General features: G+C 38.1%; 2 protein-coding genes across 3 annotated transcripts; both read left to right on the top strand.

Annotated features, from left to right (window-relative positions):
- Window positions 1–7,932: 7,932 nt before the first annotated feature.
- Window positions 7,933–11,507, top strand: LOC306753965 (cytokine receptor common subunit gamma-like; the record flags this gene model as incomplete). The annotated part of the gene is made up of 8 exons (XM_079237878.1): window positions 7,933–7,996; window positions 8,647–8,737; window positions 8,934–9,109; window positions 9,400–9,533; window positions 9,644–9,809; window positions 10,028–10,133; window positions 10,485–10,545; window positions 10,689–11,507. 8 exons carry the CDS (start codon window positions 7,933–7,935, stop codon window positions 10,890–10,892), a joined length of 1,002 nt encoding a protein of 333 aa, XP_079094004.1. The 3' UTR covers window positions 10,893–11,507.
- A 1,487-nt stretch (window positions 11,508–12,994) lies between these two features.
- Window positions 12,995–18,317, top strand: LOC306752314 (sorting nexin-12). Of its 2 annotated transcripts, none has more exons than XM_079236064.1 (5): window positions 12,995–13,288; window positions 14,729–14,824; window positions 15,225–15,349; window positions 16,096–16,186; window positions 17,432–18,317. In XM_079236064.1, exons 1-5 carry the CDS (start codon window positions 13,124–13,126, stop codon window positions 17,564–17,566), a joined length of 612 nt encoding a protein of 203 aa, XP_079092190.1. In that variant the 5' UTR covers window positions 12,995–13,123; the 3' UTR covers window positions 17,567–18,317. The 2 variants fall into 2 exon arrangements, with proteins under 2 accessions (XP_079092190.1, XP_079092189.1); XM_079236063.1 differs by lacking the exon at window positions 17,432–18,317 and adding an exon at window positions 16,652–16,767.
- Window positions 18,318–23,348: the final 5,031 nt, after the last annotated feature.

Here is a 23,348-nt window from a genome sequence, read left to right as displayed (position 1 = left end):
CAAACTGAAACAAAATACAACTAATACGAATTAAACTCCATCAAAATAGTTACATTTCGAAATTTAATAAATAACGATGATGATAATTAAAGAGAAACTGAAATCTATTTTGTTGTATGTTATATATTGTGTAACTTAAATATACATTATGTAATTGTTACACCGAAAGATCATACTGAGCGCAGTGGTGAACTGTATTGTGTGTATAATATATTATACATATATATATATATATATATATATATATATATATATATATATATATATATATATATATATATGTATATATATGTAAATATATATACATACTTTATTGATGAGAATGTACAATATGACATACAAGGATCAAAGAACAAGTATTCAAATTGTTTGTGTATGTGTTACACTGTTTTCTTCTGGTCTGAAGCATCAGGTTTCCTATTTAACACATATTTAGCACATTTAGTAACAGAAGGTCAAAAACGTATGTTTGGCCAGTTACATAGAACAGTTTATTTAATGTATTGTGCCTAATGTGCATTAGAGACACTTTTTAGCAGCTTTTGAAATATTGTAATACAGCTAATAAACAAAAAATGACGTGAAATTAAGTTATACACGTTGTAATTATGAATCAGTGTTCTGTGATTGCACAATTCAATTCAATTGAGTTTATTTTATATAGCCCAACATCACAAATACAAGTTTGCCTCGGAGGGCTTTACAATCTGTACACATAACATCCCTGTCCCGGGACCTCACATCGGATCAGGAAAAACTCCCCCAATCAAGAAAGTAAAAACTCTTTCACAGGGAAAAAAAGGGGAAGAAACCTGAGGGAGAGCAACAGAGGAGGATCCCTCTCCCCAGATGGACAGAAGCAATAGATGTCATTTGGCCAGAATGAATAACGTAACGGAGTTACAGCACATTCAATAAATATGACAGAAATTATTCATATAATGAGTAGTAGGCATGGTCCATGATCCAGATAGCCACGATCCATTAAGCAGAAAGAGGTAGAGAGGAGGGGCATCAGCAGGGCCATGGCAGTAGGCAGGACCGGTTCCAGGCCAGTTGCATCAGCAGGGCCATGGCAGCAGGCAGGACCGGTTCCAGGCCAGTTGCATCAGCAGGGCCATGGTTACATCAGCAGGGCTAGGCAGCCACAAATTCATGGAAAAAGAAAGTGGAGTTAGTAATGTGCATTGAAGAGACAATCATTTATCCAGAAAGAGAGAAAGAAGAGGTGAAGAGGAGAGGAGGAGTGAAAGAGGAAGAGAAGGAGAGGAGGAGCTCAGTGTATCCTAAGATGTCCCCCAGCAGTCTAGGCCTATAGCAGCATATCTAGAGGCTGGACCAGGGCAAACCTGAGCCAGCCCTAACTATAAGCCTGAAACAGCCCTAACTATAAGCGCTATCAAAGAGGAAAGTCTTAAGTCTACTCTTAAATGAGGTGACCGTGCCTGCCCCCCGGACTGAAAGTGGAAACTGATTTCACAGAAGAGGAGCCCGATAACTGAAAGCTCTAGCCCCCAACCTACTTTTTAACACTCTGGGAACCACAAGTAACCCTGCATTCAGTGAGCGTAATGCTCTAGTGGGGTAATATGGCACTATAAGGTCCTTAAGATATGATGGTGCATCACCAGTTAAGGCTTTGTAGGTAAGGAGAAGGATTTTAAATATGATTCTCGATGTTACAGGAAGCCAGTGGAGAGCAGCTAGTACAGGAGTAATGTGATCTCTCTTCCGCGTCCTCGTTAGTACACGAGCTGCAGCATTCTGGATCAATTGGAAAGATCCAAGGGATTTACCGGTGCAGCCTGATAATACGGAGTTACAGTAATCCAGTCTTGAGGTAACAAATGCGAGGATCAATGTTTCTGCATCGCTTTGAGACAGGATGTGCCGGATCTTTGAGATGTTCCGTAGGTGAAAAAAGGCGGTCCTTGAGATCTGTTTCACGAGGGAGCCAAAGGACAGGTCCTGGTCAAAAATAACTCAGGTAGGGTAGGGGAGGGGACGAAGTGCTTCATTTGAACAAGACCTTGCTCCTGTTGATTTACACATTGACCCTTCTCTCTGTATCTGTACTGATCTGTACTGTTCTGTACCTCTGTACTATTGATTGACAAGAATGGAACCACATCACAGGGAGGAGGGGTAGGGGCTTCTGAGAGTGTATTAAAGCTTCAGCTATAGTGTTAAACTGAGCCAGAACGTCTACCTCCTCACATGGTTGAAACCTTCTGAACCATTCAGCCGAATGTGCCATGACTCCTGTCTGTACTATGGCTCATGTGTGATGACTTGTAACCTCGTTATATTCTTTTATATCTTTTCTTGTAATAAATTGTCCAAAGACTAACTTGCTAAAAGTACTGTTGATTTCTCACAAGGAAAGAATTAATTTCCACCACACTATGAACTTCTGAAAGTATGTTATACCACTTTTTCTTTTGTGCATTTATCTGGGGTGCAATCCCTTTCCTTACACGATCATGGTGTAGAACTCAATTCTCCTTATATCATTTCTCTAATGTACCTAGAAGTATGATAAATACGAGTCCTGGTATTTAAAAGTAGAAAATCACTCGAAAAAACCTAACCACCACACTTTGCTTTATATGTCAATGTCTACATTGTAATTTCTCAACAGGTTTCAGACGGAAAAAAGTAAATAATTGAGTGAGTGCCCCACCTATTTGTCCGAGAACAATACGAACACTGGATGCAACCTGCCCTATCGGGACTTCCAGAGGTTCTACATGTTCAACACCAAGTTGGTGCATGGCAAACAGACATCTCAGAGGGAGCATTATCTTAAAACAAAAGGCATGCTTATTCACTGGGGTGCAACACAACATGCAGAGGTAATATTCAATACAGTAAATCAATTAATGAATGAGAAAACATTACAGTTGATGGATGCAGCAGAACTGTAACACAAATGCATAATCTTCTTTTAGGAAAGTAGTATGTTATTTAAACATAAAACAGGAGAAAAAAGAATGGAATTAAAGAAAATGAAGAGGGCGAAAATAGATTGGCTGCCCTAGCACCTTGTCATCACATTATGTATTCTGTATCATTCAATGGTCTGTGTCTGTGTCTCCAGTCAAGTTAAATCCACCAACTAACGTGACTGTCAGGAATGGATCCGACTCCAACCTGTGGCTCAACTGGAGCCAGATAAAGTATCAAACAACATCCTCCAGACAGACAGCAATTGTCTGGTGGGAAGGAGGACACTGCGAGGAGGGGGAGGGGGGAAGGGCAAACATTTCAATAATAATTGTTGATGTATAAAACTCATGTTGAACTATTTTTGATGGTCAGACCTCCGAACCATCTGTGGTGACGAGCTGTCCATTCAATTGAATTATTCCAAGTTTCTGTTTAATAAATGCTTAAAGACATTTAACTGTGTCACATCGCATTTGTTTTCTCTAAAGGAGATTGATAAGGTTAATTAATTTCCATTACAAGGAGCATGATGAATATGAGCAGATTGGCGCTGTCCTGTCGGTGGCTTTCCTCCGCCAGCCTCTCACTGGCGACGTTGTCCATCGCGTTGCTCTCGCCTTGGCTCCCGACGAGCAACAATGTCAACAGAAAAGACAACAACTGAAGCGCCTTCGACGGTTTAACACCAAGAAGGCTTCTCGGTGTGAATCCCATTGTGGTTTCTGTGAAACGGTTACATTTGCCGTTACATTACATTTCATTTAGCTGACGCTTTTATCCAAAGCGATTTACAATAAGTGCAATTCCACCATGAGTACAAACTCAAAACAACAAGAATCAATAAAGTACAATTGCAATAAAGTTAAACTACAAAGTGCTATCAGTAAGTGCCACTACGGCGCTGCCTTCCTTATTCAAGGTGTAGTCGAAAAAGATGTGTTTTTAGTTTGCGACGGAAAATGTAGAGACTTTCTGCTGTCCTGATGTCAATGGGGAGCTCATTCCACCATTGAGGAGCCAGGACAGCAAACAGTCGTGACTTTGTTGAGTGTTTAGCTCGCAGTGACGGAGCTACAAGCCGATTGGCAGAAGCCGAGCAGAGTGAATTAGTAACGGGTTTGATGGGAAACTATAGTGCTGAGACGAGAACCGGCCAAATGACGGCTTCTTCCGCAGCCGTTATCAAAACATTGTAACTTCCGGTTCTTCAGAATAAAAGTCAGTCCACGACTACGCGTAGTTATGACACAAAACAGCGACCCCTTTCGCTCTTTACAGGTTGACGTTTGTTACACAGGCTAACGTTGAACACATTAAATAACACAAACAAACTGACAAAAACAACTAATACCAATTAAACTGCATCAAAATAGGTACAATTTCGAGATTGAATAAATAATGATGATGATAATTAAAGAGAAACTCAAATTTATTTTGCTGAAATTATTTTAATACCTATAGTTATGTTATATGTTTTGTAACAACTTAAATATACATTATGTAATTGTTACACCGAAAAATTATACTGAGTTCAATTCAATTTTCAATTCAATTCAATTCAATTCAGTTTATTTTATATAGCCCAACATCACAAATACAAGTTTGCCTCGGAGGGCTTTACAATCTGTACACATGACATACCTGTCCCGGGACCTCACATCGGATCAGGAAAAACTCCCCCAATAAAGATAGTAAAAACCCTTTCACATGGAAAAAAGGGGAAGAAACCTGAGGTAGAACAACAGAGGAGGATCCCTCTCCCCGGATAGACAGAAGCAATAGATGTCATGTGGCCAGAATGAATAACGTAACAGAGTTACAGCACATTCAATGAATGTGACAGAAACTATTCATATAATGAGTAGTAGGCATTGTCCATGATCCAGATAGCCACGATCCATTAAGCAGAAGGAGGTAGAGAAGAGGGGCATCCCAGGGGCAGTGGGAGGGGAAAGCAGGGCCATGGCAGGAGGCAGGCCTGGTTCCAGGCCGGTTCCATCAGCAGGGCCATGGCAGTAGGCAGGACCGGCTCCAGGCCAGTTGCATCAGCAGGGCCATGGTTGCATCAGCAGGGCAACCAGGCTTTCTGGTCTGTCATGTACGAAGTCGATGACAGACCAAAAAGCAGAAGCAGAGTTGTAGTCTTACACCCTTCTCTGCATTCCCTGCATTTTCTTTAGGGCAGCTGCCCACCTTTAACTCTATAGAGACTGTGTCTGTCCCACGGCCACTTAAATTAATTAAATTAAAAGTAACCAAAAGAGGAGTTATAGAAAATCACCTCATAAAGGTTAACACCACTAATGCAACAGTGCAACATGATAGGATAATTAAATGTGGACTCCTAAATATTAGATCTTTGTCTTCTAAAGCTGTATTAGTAAATTAATTAATATCAGATAATGATATTAATGTGTTGTGTCTTACTGAAACCTGGCTGAGACATGAGGAATATGTCAGCCTAAATGAATCTACTCCTCCAAGTCATGTTAATATGCACATTCCTCGAGGCACCGGCCGAGGAGGTGGAGTAGCTGACATTTTTGACATTTTTGACTGAGTGCAGTGGTGAACTGTATTGTGTGTATAATATAAGGCGGTTGTCCATGTTTTTATATATATATATATTTATATATATATATATATTTATATATATATATATATATATATATATTTATATATATATATATATATATATATATATATATATATATATATATATATATATATATATATATATATATATATATATATGTTATTGATGAGAATGCACAATATGACATACAAGGATCAAAGAACAAGTATTTACATTGTTTGTGTATGTTTTAATCAGTTTACAATAGTAAATAAGAAAATAACAGGAAAGTAAAGCAAACAAACAAACAACATCACAAACTTAAATGAAAGATGTATCTGTCCCACTTTTGTCAAAGAGGGCGTTCCTTTTTTAATGTTCATGTGTTTAGAGTCTGTATAAACAAGCTTCCACAATTTATCATTCAAGTTTCAATGCAAGTCGCATCTGCAGGAAAAAGTAATGAAGTAAGCTTGCTTATTGGTCTAATCACCTAATCATCACACACAGGCCCTCCTTCACACACACATTAAGAATCATGTTCACAATCAAGGGTTGCAAAGATCAATATCTTCCAAGGTCTCATATTTTTTTTGTTTTGTTCTGAATATCCTGCTTTGGAAAGTTGATACTTTTACTCAATAAATCAAAGTACATATTTACTTCACTTTATCAAGTATGTGTGCAGTTACAGTTAACACAACCGGCAAAAGTAAATTAGACCACAAAGGACATATTTCAGGAACAGTGACTCCTTTGCTTTCAGTGTACTGTATATAAGAAGAAGAAACATGGGAAGTGACAGACAAGAAACCCTGTTCGATTCGCTGGAAAATAGCTGAGAAAAGCTTCTTTACAAAAAGTTAATCAGATGTGAGAGTTGAGTGCTTGTATGGATACGCATACATCAAAATAAATGTGTTTTTATGTAAAATAAAAGGTAGTCCACATGTCTTTAATTATTAAAGAGGATTTAGCAGTTTGCATGTGTGTTGTTGTACATTCTGCAGATGTAGGTATAACTTTTCAATCTGTATTTCTCAAACAGTTTCCTCTGACAGGAAACGAAACCCACACAACTCAACTTTGGAACAGCACAACCAAAAAGAGTGAAACTTATCTGGTATCACATGACTTTGTCATGCACAAAGTGTGTTATAAATTGCTTGTGTTAAAAAGGCAGACATGATTCTATACAGATGTGCTGTCCATGTCACCAATTTTACTTGAATTCAAGACTGTGTTGTGCACATTTTGATTTGATTCTGTCATAAACAAAATACAAATAATACAAAAAACAGCAAGGTTTCATCAGAAACAATATATAATATGCAATATATAATAATATATATATAAGCACAAAGATATGAAAAGCATGTGGATTTGTCTTACTTTGTCTTTCTTTTGCTAAGAAATGATCATGATTCATGGTTTAAAATTAAATTAGCCCAAAAATGTATGTGCTTTTTGACAGCTAACCAAAACCTTGTATAAGTGTTGTCACGATATATCCTCACTTTAATATCTTCAAGCTAAATGCGCAACACAGAAATGTGTAAATCCAATAGATTATAGAGTAATTTATAATAGGGCTACAAAGTATTAGCTATAGTTTTAAATCATTATTTACTGTGGCTTAACGCTTTATCAGCATTATATTGCCAGTAACTGGTGCCCTATACTTCCATGTCATCTCACTGTATTCAACACTCTCCCCTAGGTTTTGAGATATTAATCTCTTAGATTTCTTTCACCCCCATCTTTCTAGCAACCTGCTCCCCTTCTTCTACCGACACTGCTCTCTTCTGATCTGAAGCATCAGGTTTCCTATTTAACACATATTTACCACATTTAGTAACAGAAGGTCAAAAACGTATGTTTGGCCATTTACACAGAACAGTTTATTTAATGTATTGTGTGTCTAATGTGTATTAGAGACACTTTTTTGCAGCTTTTGAAAAATTGTAGTACAGCTAATAAACAAAAAATGACGTGAAATGAAGTTATAACTGTTTTAAGAATCTGTGTTCTGTGATTGCACAATGAAATTGTCATTTTCTGTTTACCTTTTTAGCAAATTGCCACTGCATGCATTTTGACAGAAAAGGATATGATTTTCAAAAACACGATGAGCTGTACAACTGTTGAAATACCTTTTATTGGGAATATTGTAGTAGCCCTATACTGTAATTTATTTTTAAATGATCTCTGTGTTACTTTACATTACAGCCATACAACAGAAGGCCGAGCTGCCATCTTGATCTTATACAAATAAGTAAACAGCTTCCGCTGACAGGAAACAAAACGTCAGGTCAGGAGCAGCAAACACAAATACGCAACACATCGACACTGCGATCTAGAAGTAGACGGGCGCAGATGCTGAGAGCATCCTGTTTCTGTGTGTCACGATGCCAACGAGGCTGCTTCTGCTTCTCTGTCTGACAGGACATGTGTTTGCCAGAGAACCACCTGGTAAGAACATTTCAAATACAAAATGTAACTATAGTTGAATTGGGATATTAATAATAACTGTTTTTTTGGATGGGTCTGAGCAGTTACTGGATTTGCTTAAGGACTTCTGGCATAATCAACATTTGACAAACATAATGTGAAGCTGCTTTCTTGTTTCAATGTTATATCGAGTATGATTATGTTAATGATATTTTTTTTTAAATGTATGAGTGATCACATTTTTTATAACAATCCTAAAAATAAAATCTAATTTAGAACAGTGGGAACAGCAGAATATGAATAGAAATATGATTAAGCCTTAATCTCGTAAATAAGCAATCACTTCTATAGTCAAATTAAAATGTCGGTTTATGATAAAGTTTTACTTCCTTGATCAAGCACATTTTGTGTAAATTCCCTTTGACGTCATTGTGCTGCCATTTCCTCATTGTGTGTGTGTGTGTGTGTGTGTGTGTGTGTGTGTGTGTATGTGTGTGTGTGTGTGTGTGTGTGTGTGTGTGTGTGTGTGTGTGTGTGTGTGTGTGTGTGATTGGTCTGCCATTGGTCTATTGCTGTTTGTATATATATATATATAGTAGTTTCTGAGTGTGTAATCCTAGGATTTTGGGTTTCTGTTCATCTCTGTCTCAACCCACTTGTGTCTCTGACAGATGTAGACTGTTTGGTGATGTATCTGAAATATGTCCACTGTTCCTGGAATAAGCAGGGGGCTCCAGAAGTCAATTACACCTTCTACGGCTGGTTCGTAATTCGTGACAGCAACTCTCACAAAATAAAACACATTTTGCTTCGTCATCTAAAATGAACAAACTGCAAAGAGTAAAATGATGTATGATAAATATGAGTCCTGGTATGCAAAAGTAGAAAATCACTCCAAAAAACGTAACCACCACACTTTGCTTTGTATGTCAATGTCTAAATTGTGATTTCTCAACAGGTTCCAGACAGAAAAAAGTAAAGAATTTAATGAGTGCCCCACCTATTTGTCCGAGAACAATACGAACACTGGATGCAACCTGCCCTATACGGACTCCCAGAGGTTCCACATATTCAACACCAAGCTGGTGCATGGCAAACAGACATCTCAGAGGGAGCATTATCTTAAAACAAAAGGTATGCTTATTCACTGGGGTGCAACACAACATGCAGAGGTAATATTCAATACAGTAAATCAATTAATGAATGAGAAAACATTACAGTTGATGGATGCAGCAGAACTGTAACACAAATGCATAATCTTCTTTCAGGAAAGGAAAAACAATTATGCTATTTAAACATAAAAACAGGAGAAAAAAGAATGGAATTAAAGAAAATGAAGAGGGCGAAAATATATTGGCTGCCCTAGCACTAGTCATCACAGTATGTATTCTGTATCATTCAATGGTCTGTGTCTGTGTCTCCAGTCAAGTTAAATCCACCAACTAACGTGACTGTCAGGAATGGATCCGACTCCAACCTGTGGCTCAACTGGAGCCAGATAAAGTATCGCTGTGTGGAGAGTGAGGTTCGCTACAGGGTCAACAACAGGAATTGGGCGGTAGGCAGTTTAAAGGATACAATCTCCCATCCTTCTTTTGTATTCTTCGTTTTGTTACATTGTCTTCAGTTTGCCCATCTCTTTTCTCAACTTCATCTTACTGTGCACAGACTTATCAAGTCCGTATTGGGGAGCAGAAGTACTGCGTCAATTTGCCCTCCAGCAGTTCCCGATATGAACTGCAAGTGAGGAGCAGATTTGGGGAGGCCTGTGGAAAGTCTTCTTTCTGGAGTAACTGGAGTGAGCCTGTGGTCTGGGGATCCAACAACAGCACAGGTACAACCGCAAAATGTCTGCTGCAAAAAAGATCAATATAAAGTAGCTTGAAGTAGCTGAAAGAATGGTGTAGTCAAAAAAAATCCATCAGGATAGTTAACAATGTGGGATATCACAAACACAAAAATAGGTATATAATAATACAACTTTGCTATTTTTGCACAAAGCGAAGGTACATTATGAAACAAGAACAATCCACATCTCTCTCCCGCTCACAGACACCAATCAAAAGACAAGTCCGATGTCTGTGTGGACCCCAGTGCTGTACGTGGTGGGTGCTTTCATCCTCATCCTACTGGTCATGATGCTGCTGCACCATGAGAGGTGGGTCCCTTGTCATGTTTAAATGATGGTAGTTTTATGACTACAGTGTACTACAGAGTACCACCAATGTGCATACTTATTTCCTCAGTTTTTTCATTAATTTTATTAAATAATTGTCAATATTTACCCAATAAAATGGTTGTATTGTTATAGTGCTGTAAAAAAGTTAATTGTTTAGAACAACAGTACGTATTAACAGTAAGTTATAACGGGAATGAAATTCCCATTTGGTAATGCACTTTTTTTTATCATTTGACATGTAAAGGCATTTGTATTCAGTATCTTTTTTACAAAAGTAATGTAATGAGCTTTCATCATGTGAGTAAAAATTAGCCAATACCTCCCGTACAGAATCAGAATCATCTTCATCCCTGTGGTTCCCAAGCCATCCCCGAAACTTCACAACATCGAGGTGAGTAGCATCCAGAGATTTTTTTATTCACAAATTAATAGAACTATAGACCAAAACACTGCGGCCTTTGAAAGACATGTACAAGACAGGCATCATGTGAGGCGACAGCAAAACAAGTGATACATCCCTTCTCTTCTTTAAAGGATTGGTTTCAATACCCCAAAGGCCTGAAAGGGAGTTTTAACTACAATGAGCGTCCCTGTCTTGTCCGTGAGTACTGCCACGTCTCCCAGTCCGACAGTGAGGACTGCTCCGTCTTCATCCCTGTGAACGAATCGGAACTGTCCACCTCCTGCTCCTCCTCCACCTCCACAGTCCTGACTGAGGAGGAGATGGTTTCTGTTTAGGAGGCATCTCAGTCAAAAATTACTGCTAAGATCAGACAATTGGTAAAGGATCCTTTGTCACCCTCATAAAAAGCAAACAAAAATCAGTTTAAGGAGCTTAAGCAATTGAGTAAATTAAAGCTATTAATGTTTCTGAATGCCAACAACCTAATGCAGCAGTTATAGTAAACCACTTCATTTTTACATCACTTTTCATTTGTGATACACAGTTCAAAGGTTCCTCTTGAAAACGTGTTTCTGGGTATAAATATATATCAAGTACTTGTCAACCACTTTGAAGCGACAACATTTACTGTACAGCAGAGTTTTCTCTTTCTCCATTAGAGGTATGTGCATTTCCCCTCAGAGGAGAACACATTGAAGTTCCCCTCACATATCAGAAAAAATGACATTTAGAACTTCTACTTCCTCTAACCCCTTATAGTCTCTGATTTAAAGCATGGCTGGCAGTTAACATCAGTAAGTCATAAAAACGTCAGCACAGTTATTCCTAAAACATAAACTTTATTATTAGAGGCACATATTTCACATGACTAGACTTCATCAGTGTGTCATTTATGTACCATGTTTCTTAAAAACAAAAACCCAACTTCACCATGATGATAACATGAATGTAACTTCAGCAGAGGAGGAGGATGAGGAGGAGGAGGAGGAAAAGCCACACTAACAATCATTAAATGAGCCTCTGTATCAGCAGAGCAGACTTCCTTCCTGGGGACACTTACAGGATGATAAAATAGTCAAATCACTGACGTCACTTCAGTTTTTGCCTCAGTCAGGTATTTTTGTCTTTATCTGCAACTTGCAAGTTTTATTCTTCTGCCTAAATTGAGTTTAGCAACATAGTTTTAATGTGCATTGATATGTGTGTATCTTTTCATATATTTAACCTTTTATAAGACATTATGTAATGAAACAAATATGGCTACATCCCAAAATAGACTAGTCTATAGTTTATAGACTAGTACTGCACTAGGAATGTGATACCAACTTTATAGACTTACTGCCAAGTTTTAAATAGTATTACTCTCATGTGACCTTGACTCTCTTCTGTTTGCTTTCAGAGTTATGACATAGATGTACTATCCCAATGTTATGTTATATTACTATCACAATTTATTCAAGTACTGCCAAATAAACACAATATGTAATGGCCAAGAAGGCAGCATTCATTGTTTACTCATTCAGCCAGTCAAATTACTTTCTAATAAGGTATCATTGATAACTGGTTTAGAAGTTGTAGCTTATGAACTATTGGCATTATTAATGGTTAAAAATCATCACTTACTAATCTGCAAATTGGGGTTGTCGAGTCTGGAAATCTCTTTACACCTACAACACAAAATCTCTTTACAATTTAAAATACTGGATGTTATATCATAAATATCCTTTTTTATTGACTTATTAAATGCAGACTTGATGGGTATTAGAAAGTGAAAACCCTTTAGCGTCTATTAATGGATTATTATATTTATAACGGCATTGTATACCATATTGAAGGATGAAATGCTAGCCTAAGTGAGTTTTCACAAACTGGCAACCCAAAATGTGTTCTTATTAAGGCCTTGAAATGGGTTAATACAACATAAGTGAATAACTCATTATCCATTAGAAAAGCCACTGTGTAATTAAACCCGCAGTAAACGATGGCTCATTAGAAAGTGGCAACACAACATTACAACAAGATGGTTGCTATAAAACAATAGTTTCAACCGAGCGTCATCAATTTCATATTCCTATAAATGTGTATGTTAAATATCAATATATTTTTGAATGTACTTTTTGAGTGTAACCTAACGTTTGCATTGTAGGGGTTGTGTCCTACATCCAGTGTTCTACGCATGCTTTCCGTCATGACCTGTTTTGTTTAATAAATATATCCTCACATGTCTATTCACGTCCACATTTTTGTTGCACTGCTGCAATGAGTGATATTAGAGCAGCCTACTTAATTCTGCCCTGCACAGTATCTCACTGTCCACCAGGGGGCGTGCGGAGAGAGTTCCGGAGTAAGGAACCGAGTCTACGCATTTTTCTGATTCATGACGGGAAGGGCGCAGGGCAAGTGGCCCCGCAAGAAGAGAGCGGAACGAGTCAGCTAACGCTACTTCCCTAGCTGAACCGATCAGCTATCGCAATCAATTGATGTCTTCAGATGAGATTTAAGATATCGCCGTGCATTTAGTTGGTTTGATTCGCCGTTGGTCGTCCAAAAATCCCCACCCGACACAATGACAGACCCTGCGGTGGCCGACACTCGCCGGTTGAATTCCAAGCCCCAGGACCTGACGGACGCGTACGGCCCCCCCAGCAATTACCTGGAGATAGACGTCAGTGATCCACAGACCGTAGGAGTTGGACGGAACCGTTACACAAATTACGAAGTCCGCATGCGGGTAAGTGTTCAACCCACAAGCCAATACATACCCGGTGGTGCAGTGGTGGCTTTTATTCGCCACGCTAGCTGACAAATACAGCGTTGTTGCGAGCTAGTTAGCACGTCGACCCAGCGACCGGGCTGTGGCGTTGACGGTTGGCTGCTGGAAGGAGGTCAAGATGGCGCTCCAGTAAAAATCAAGGACCGGGGATTGTGTGGGGCCTGCGAGAGCCTTTGAGGTGTAACTTTAGTGAGCGAGGCTGTAGAAGTTTCGCGAACACACCCAGGACTGTTACAGACTGTTGTATATCTGCCGGGACAGCGTAGACGGTGTTTAGCTTTCTGTTTGTCGACGACAACATAAACACACATACTTTAATTAAACCGATATTACTTCTGTCCGGTGAACGTGTGAGAAGAGTCACGTTAAGCTAGCTGTTCACGTTACACGTAGACCTGTAAAATAACGTTACTATAAAACCCATCGAAAAGAGAAATGTCGGCAGTTTTATAGAAACGGGATAAATGACATGCAGGGAAGTTTGTGACTCAAATTAAGTTGTATTTATCGGGCGTTATTCTCATGCTAATGATAACCGTAGTTATTGGGTAACCCTATAGTAAGAGGAGTAACGACAGTGAGTTTAACTTCTTCCTGAAGTAAACAGGAGTTGAGCTTGCAAGAGTGAGTTACACAACCGCTGACACTGCTAAATGTAAAAGAACATATGTCCAGGAAGCCGATGCTATCGTGTCATCATTGTGACTCAATGTTGGTAAGTCTTATTAGAATGAAGTGAGACATACTTACTGAAAATGAATTAATCACACACGCACTCTTTTCAATCGTGTAAACTTTTCAGCATTCTGTGAAACAGTTTTGCTTGGCGGGCATCTTTAGTTATATTTCAAGTAAACACATGAAACAAAGTAAAAAATCACTAACGTTTTATGCACAAGCCATTCATTGAAATTCCTACTAAGTACAGATAACAGTTTTTAAAAAAAAAATTTTTATAGTTGATCACCATTTTCCAATGTGAGAATTTGTAGCTTTTTTTCCCTCTTCCTTTTTAAATGATTGTACATTGATTTTCTTTGGGTTTTGCACTGTTGGTAGGACAGTTTTCTTTAGGAATTTGACATTTCTCCCTTTTGCTCACACTAAATGATTAATCAATTGCCCATGAAGTAATCTATATTGAAAATTAATCATGCGTTGCAGCTCCAGATACAACTGAAGAGTTATACATAGAGAATAAACTGCTTTCTCATGTCAAACTAGCGTACTAATCTAGTTGTTTGCATTCATGCCATTAATTATGCCAAATGATGGTGGTAAGAGAATATTGCTTTTGCCAAACATTTGTGCCTCCCAGCACTCATCCAAATAACTTTATTTAATATAAATCAAGGGCTGTTTTTTTCTCCTTCTTCTAATTCTGCTTCCTTTTTTTAGACAAACCTTCCCATTTTCAAACTGAAGGAATCCTGTGTGAGAAGAAGATACAGTGACTTTGAGTGGTTAAAGATTGAGCTGGAAAGAGACAGTAAGGTGAGTGAGCAATTATGTGTTTCAGTCTAAACAGATTACGCAGGCTGGCTGTTGCAAACTGGTAGTTACAATGATGTAATAAATGATGATGTTTAGGTTGTTGGGTGGGAAAATATCCCTTTTTATAGATCAAAGTAAAGAGTATGATTAGGATGTAGTTTTTTCTTCTGTGTTGATGGAGACGTTTTGTGATGTCCTCCTTGTTAAATGTGTTGAATTTGTTCACATGCCTCTGCATTGCCATTCTAAATACGTTTATTACTTAGCTGGAACTCAAATATAGCATGCAGCTGTCTGCAATTTTGACTTTCCAGCAAAGTGAGTGGGAACTTTGAATTTAATATTTTGGTGCATGTTTGTCATTTTTCCTATTATTTGTGCTGATCCCTGACACCTTCAGATTGTAGTACCATCTCTGCCGGGCAAAGCCCTGAAGAGACAGTTGCCATTCCGCGGCGATGGGGGCCTTTTTGACGAGTCCTTCGTTGAGGAGCGGCGATCGGGCCTCGAGCAGTTCATCAACAGGTCAGTAAGTTCAGCCCTAGATTACAATGAACACACTTTGTACTCTCAGATGTAAATCAATCAAATGTATTTGTCACCTAAGATGTGTCAACCAGCTTCATTCACCAAGCTGTCAGGAAGCTGAACTCTACCTCACCACTCCCACATCTAGACTCATGTCTGCTGCTAAACTGTCTGACCGCTGCTATTAATGCACACTTATATAGTTTCCTACTTTAAACTGTTTTCACTTTCTTAACTGTTTGCACTATGTTTATATGTTTTTGCACTACTTTATGTTGTTTATAGGTTATATGTTTATTTTTTGCTTTTTTAACTGTTTTGCACTACTTACTTTGTCAGACAGTAGAGAAACATAATTTCAGGTCCTCTGTATGTTTGCACAAATGGAAGAAGTGACAATAAAACTGACTTTGACTTCATGTGGAAAATAATGGCTGGTTGACAAAGGAGCTACAATAATTGATTGTATGCAATGATTCAATCTTCTAAAGCTTGTCTCAATGCTGTTATTCTGTAAAATCTCTCGGCCACAAAATGTGTCGGCCGAAACTGAAATTCACACGTTATTATAAGTGAAATCAGTCAATGCCAAAAATGTTCAGCCCGGCCCAACACAACACTTAACCTAATCCGTTTTTGAGCGTCAATTAACTAATCCACAATTGTATCTCACCAGTCTCCATGAAACGTACTTAAAATTTGTTAATTTTGTCTATTGACCGTTTGTGTGTATATTTCTACAGAATTGCAGGTCATCCTTTGGCCCAGAACGAGCGCTGTCTTCACATGTTTCTGCAAGACGAAAGCATTGACCGCCACTACATTCCAGGAAAAGTATGAGACTAACTAGGGTTACTAAGGGAGGTGGGGGCCTTTTTCTTCCCACTCATCTTCTCGTAATCTCTCCTTTCTGCTTTATCTGTGCCTCTTTCTTCTTTCTTTCTTTCTTTCTTTCTCACACTCTGGGTATTCCATTGTATAATTCATATTAACTTTATCTTATCTATTGACTATACATCATGACATGTTGATAGTGACTCAAAAAATCTCCACTGTGCACACCATAAGGACTGCACCCCCCAGTATTCAGGATTTTATCATGAAGATTTGACACTTAATCACAATTTCCAAGCTTAAATATTGTGTTCGATACATTCAGTCCCTGATCAAGGTCATATATCAGGGTCATATATATTCATGATTGTATATAATGTGAATAATGTCTAAATATGGAACTAATGTTATATTCCTGTAAATGGAAGTTCTGATCCTGTTTTGTTCTTTGTTTTGTTTTTCTAGGTATGAATGAAGTAAGTTTGCTTTATTTGATCCTGTCTCAAGAGCTTTCTGGAAGTTAAAGGTGGCTGCATGGGCACTGTAAAGACCAAAGGCGATAGTTCACAAAAACTTAAGTAGAACAGTTATAATACCATTTATAAACGATCACAGAGATCTGACTGCAAACTGTCCCTCTGTGCTGCAAAGGAAAGGCTGTTCTGCAAGCCAGTTTTGCCTTACCCATTATCAAGCATGAAACAAATGAATTGGGAAATCTCATTTGCAGTTGAGAGGTTTTAATTGGTAATGAGCGTACAAGAGTGATTCAGCTGTTTCTTTAAAACTGGCTTTCAGAAGTTCCTCACTCCACCAGTATGAGGCCACTACTAGTGTTTTGAGTTATGTGAACTATTGTTTCCTGGGGATAAGTACTGTACATCAGCACTGACTAGCTCTTTGTGAAACATCTCTCAAACTAATCCTGATACAATGTCATTGCCAACCGCACTAATCATTGACTGCATTTGCATGCTTTCTCTGCATTATATTTGTCTCGTGTCACCCCGCAATTTTGTTTACATGCCTGTGATCATCTTATTGTTCAGTTCAGATCTTTATTTCCCTTAATTCTACAGACATGGATATGTGTGATATTTCTTTCTGTGATTAGTATTATAATGTGCCATTGCATTAGTCAGTGCATCAGTAGATTTTGAGATTCACAGCAATGACCAAATCCATATAAGCTTGAACATGTCTATTATTTCTCATGTCTGTCTCTTTCTCTCTCTTATTGCAAAGACAATACAGACCGCTGCACCTGCCCCATGTACATTTATTTCGACATCACGTCATTATATAGCTGGTGGAAATGTCAGAACTGATAAGTATCAACAGTGTTGGAAAAACACAACTATTGCTCCTGGACAAAACTAAGAGATCCAATGTATAAATTGTTTGATGTTGTGTCTTTCTTCAGTCATTCCACATACAATATGTACATTATTTTTCATTCAGTAATCAGTGAAAAAGAAAACATGTTTCCATATAACCTTTTTGTCATAGCTATATATATATATATTTTTTTTTTTTTACAATTGATTATGTTTTCTGAATGTCTTTTTTAAATTGCTTTAATCAAGTTTAAAATGAGGGTAATTTTCTGCTTGGATTAATGTCTTCTTTTGCTAGCGGAGATGTGATTTTGACGATAGCCCTCCAAAGTCAAGCAACATGTAGCATCATGAAAAAGACAGTAACATTTCATTCCAGTCAATATTTCCCCAGAGTTTTATGTTCTGAACATGCTCTTAGACAGGATTGATTCATGATTAATTGTTTTAGCGCTGCTGTTACGTCATCATGCCTACACTCTGGTTGTGTGTTGTCAAATCAGCTATTGGGAATGTTAAGTTGGGTAAAAAAAACTATATCTAAGCACTGTGACAAGAGGTTCATTATATGAACAATATTTCATTGTTTAAAGGCGTAATCAGCATCTGGTTTAATGATCAGAAATAAGGCTTTATTCTGCATTTACTTTATTTAGGCTTTATTCTGCATATTTTTTCTTCTCATTTTTTATTGTGATGTGTATTAATACATGTTATCATTGCAGTTCCACTATTGGTGACGAGGAACTTCCTTGTTAATTCTGTCCTCCAATTAAATTCCCTGCTGCCTGCTGTTTCATGTCTACATGTGTCTTTTCAGTTTTAAAGAGGAGAAATAGAATCCGTAAAACTCGCCTTCCAGTCTGTGATTAGTGTCACACTGAGAAGCAGTGAGACGGATCAGGGTCACGGGAGCTGGAAGAATGACGGCAGATTGGCAAAGGACCTAATTTAACACGGAAGTGGGAAAAGAGCATGACGAGGTTGAAAACCCTAGGGCACAAATATTGGATGAAGATCCTCTTGGCAAACTTTTGACCACTTAAGATACTTGTTAAACATTGTTTGAAACTGTCAAACTGTAGTGTTTACTTTTGGACTGGTAAAAAAAACACCCTCTACACAACAACCTGTACTGAACACAAAACTGGTATAGGTTATTTTCTTTTCTAAATTTGCTCAAGAATTCACCTAAGCAAAAAGTCAAATTTCTCAACAGGCAGAGACACACCCGTTTTCACTGTTAGCTGGCGAGGTTCCCTTGGATGAAGAGACACAATGTTGTCACAAAAGAGTGACGTGGCAGACAATCTGTGCCAGTTAAGCTCCTAAAATGAAGTGAGGATATATGACCATGAATACATTAAATCTGGATTCATGATGGCAGGCAGTGATGGGTGAGAGTAGCAGAATATTCATTATATATTTATAATTATTGCTAACAGTTGCATGACACATATACAGCCCTTTTTTTTTTTTTTATATATATATATATGTATATCATTTATATATATATATATATATATATATATATATATATATATATATATATATATATATATATCATTTATATTTTGTTTGGGTGAAGTTGAGGTTTTTTCATTTCTTTTAGAAGAACCTCCTTAGACTGTTTTTCAACTATCAGAAGTTGTTTTGAATATATCTCAATGGACCTTGTCATGTGCTGCACCAAAGCTCACATTAATAAAGCCGTAATACCGTGACAGATCTGTTTTCTTCGGTGAAGTGCATCTTAATGAACCATAACACAACTGCAAACTGGTTTTATGTAACTGTTAAAGAGCTGAAACTGCAGGTTAACTTTTATTGTTGACTATTTTGAATAATTAATTGACTAATTGCTTCAGTCAATTTGTTCTCACTTCTGGCTTTTCAAATATGAGGATTTGATTCACTTTCTTTGTCAAAAAATTGTAAACTGAATAACCTTTTGGACTGTTGGTCAGATAAAATAAGCAATTTTTTATCTTATATTACAGATTTGTATTACTTTTGTTTTTTGTTTCTATTGTATATATCTTTGTGACTTTGTTTTGAAAGGTGCTTTAAATAAATAAAGTTGTTATCATAATTGAAGAAATACAGTATATCTGGCAGGAGGGTACAGATTGTGGCTTTTCAGTCTTTTTGGTTCACTAAACATGGATCGTGAAGTCCTCTAATCTTTTTATCGTTGTAGCTCGCCTCCAGGAAATACAGGGATTAACAGGGGAAGAGGAATTCTGGCCACAGGTGGATTCAGGTTCTCCCAGAATAGTGATCTTTTGATGTAGACCTTCACCTGCAGGCAATCAAAACTGACTGTAACTGGACACAACTGTAGCATGTAAGGGTGAAAAAAAATGAATATTAAACTGCTCATATTGTTTGGTACCTGTGGTGCACTAAACTATGCAGGGTTCCCTGTAAGGAAACATGGGAAAAGTTAGGTTTATTTACACATCCCTAAAGGATTGATCTGGAGAGCTGTACAAACCTTACCGTTTTCAGAATGTGCAATGACAGGGAAACATTTGGAGGTGTTGTTGATCGTATACCATGTTTTACTTGTCTGGCTCACGTATATGAAATTGGGTCGGGCCCTATATGAACAAACATGAACAAACATTAGTTTAACTGGAAATCTCCAGCAGCCGAGGAGGGATCCCTCGACAAGGATGACACAAGCATGTAATGTGTGCGTGCGTATGAGTAGACAGAAGTAGAAGTAGAAAAGGGTATTTCATATTTTTTTGGGGATGCACACACCGACCCTGACCTTCCTCATCAGTGAGAACCGTGACCTACAAAACCTGTGAGCTTTGAAGTGCTGGCCCTGTCCCGAGTAATGACAGTGGGCAGACAGGACGGGCAGAGTGGGCCAAGGCAGAGATTAGGTGGTGTTTGGTTAACGGTTCTAACAGTGGAGCCCAGTGTGCAGCCATGACGCCTCTTGTGTTTGCAGAGACACCCAGTTGGATTAGCTTGATAAAGTGGAAGTAAATTAAAAGAGCACCCCAAAGCAGTGTGACTGGGCAAGTACAAAAGGGGAAACGAGTGGCTACTAGAGTCGTCAGACAGAGTTTGATGGATGGACACGGGGAAGATGCAATTCACAATTATTATTTATTTTTCTATTTTTTCTTTCAACTAATTTTGAACTAAATAAAAAAATATTCCAGCCTTTCCCAGGAACAGAAACAATAAAGAAACAGAAGTCCAAACCTTTACATGTAAGAAGGAAACAATCACCAACAACAATTGAACAGTATAAAAAAGACAGCATTTCAATGACTTGGTGTGTACGTGACTTTGCGATTCATTCTCATGCCAAAAAGCCCCTAATTTTAGTTTTTTGTTATATCTTGTTAACTCAAACTTTATGAGACAGATACTTCACACTGCTGACTACTTTCTGATATGAAGTCACTGCAGTAAGTTAATATGCCATAAGTCAAATTAACCTCTAGGCCACAGTTAAAATGTTGTGTTCCTTCACAGAGACAGCCGCCCTGGGGTTTCCGGCTACACAGCCCACGAAGACCTTTTTATTATTTGGCAGGTACTTTGTGGTAATGTTATGTATTGCAAATGGAATATGCAACACTAAAGCACCATATTAGCTAAAGGGTTAGAACTTTACTGCAATTTCTGTTTTATTACCCGTCTTGTCTATTTGCATCTATCTGTAGATTTTTCCACGAGATCACTCATTTCCACATTTTAGCGTCTTGCAACTGACTGAATTACACTCATGAAACTCTGAATGACTTTTACAATAATATGACACAATCATCTGGTTTCCGCAGCCATCTGCGCAAAACTTGTGAGGTGAAATACTCTGGAAAAACAAATGTGTCAGCTCATGTGTTAACTCATGTTCTGTGACCTCTGTCCAGGGCCCTGATCTCTGCAGGGTTCATGTGAGTTTGATATTCCACAGTTCAGGTAGGTGAACAAATGCTACGACCAAGTTAAGAGTTATGATACATTACTAACCTATATTTCCTACATGGATAATGATATATTGATGGCAGACAAATACATGTAAAATACATGGTAGTATTAACATCATATAGCTACAATGTAGAGTTTAAAGAGCCAGTCCGCTACAGAATATATGTAGAAAAAGATGAGATTGACAACCTTAAACTACTTGAAAGGAAAGATTGTTTGTCTCCCAGGGCTGTGTGCACAGCCCCTTCCTGTTCACGCCGTATACACCCACGACTGCGACCCCAAACATGAAGAGAACTCAGTTGTGAAGTTTGTAGATGAGGCGGCCGTCATCGGCCGGATCACAAACAACAATGAGACTTCATATAGAGAGGAAATCAGCAACAGCGTGGTACTTAGAGAACAACCTACTACTCAACGTCAGTAAAACCAAGGAGCTGATTGTTGATTTCAGAAAAAAAAGGAGGCTTAGACCCCTGTCATCGTCAATGGAGCGGAGGTGGAGCAAGTTATCAGATTTACATTCCTGGGAATCCGCATCTCAAACAGCCTGACGTGGTCCGCACACATCTCCATCCTGGTGAAGAAAGCACATAAACGACTGTATTTCTTAAGGACACTTAACAAGGCAGAACAAGCGTTCAATCCCAAGTCAAAATGAAAATTGGAACATTGACATTTTAATATGAAACTGTCAAATACAGTAAACTAAATATACCTTGTGGTGAGATGTTTTGTCTACAATGTTTTAGGTATGGTATTCTATTGACAAGAAACTGTGATGATGTATTTTGTATTAAAGCGTGGGTAAGTAACATCAGAGAAACCAGCTAGAGCAAGGGTCGGGAACCTTTTTGACTGGGAGAGCCATAAAGGCCAAATATTTCTAAATATATTTCACTGAGGCCATATATTTTTTTTAACGTATAATAAATTAAATATGTCTTACTTTTAATGCGACTTCTGGTACTGCATGGTTTTGCTGATGGCCATGTAGTCTGGTTCATACGTGGTGAGGTTGAGCACTTTGCGGGTGCTTTGAGATGACAGCAAATGCATCAATATGTATACAAGGTTGATATTTATTCAATATCCTTTATAATGGCTGGACTTTGGGAACATTTTAATGATGGTGTTTTACCAGTCAGTTTAGTTGAACTTCAATAAGGGGAGGTTATGACTGGTTCACTGGTTATGACTGATAATGATATATATAAAAAATAAAAGTATCAAAGGTGTTTAGTAATTTCTCAGCAGGTACAACATTTAAAGAAAAATGCTAATGCAGTGCTTAACAATAATTATAGGTATATTCAATTGACATGGTGTCATTTTTCCTAAAGGTAGCCTATATAAGCAATTTAATAACTTCATATTTAAATATGTCTGAAAGTTTCATCTTACCTGTGTCAATTTGGACTATTTCATCTAGCCACTCATGTTTGAACGTTAGGCAGACCTTTTTCTGGGGCACCTGCTCTGCCTTTCTTTTCGCCATGGTAGCCTATAACTGCTGGAGCAGGGCCCGCCAAGAGTAGCCTAAACAGCGCCGGAAGAATGTGCGCGGTCTGAAAAATCTATTGCGTGGCCACTTCGACTGGCCTGCGCACGCGCGCAGTTTAGAGGGAACACTGCCTGTGACCCGTGAAATTTATCTTCAAAACTAGTATTTTAAAATCAGTTCCAAACTGATTTTTTTTTTTCAACTCTAAATTGTCTGGGAGCCATATGCCGTCACCGGATGAGCCATGTATGGCTCGCGAGCCATAGGTTCCCGACCGCTGAGCTAGAGTAAACTAGTTTAAAAAAAAAAATCTTAACAAAAGCTCCAAAAGTCTCAAAACTGAGGAAGTCGCCAAGTCAGCAAC

Source organism: Taurulus bubalis (assembly GCF_910589615.1).
Source record: "Taurulus bubalis genome assembly, chromosome: 2".
In the NCBI taxonomy this organism is placed as follows: domain Eukaryota; kingdom Metazoa; phylum Chordata; class Actinopteri; order Perciformes; family Cottidae; genus Taurulus; species Taurulus bubalis.
This window is presented reverse-complemented; position numbering and strand designations above follow the sequence as displayed.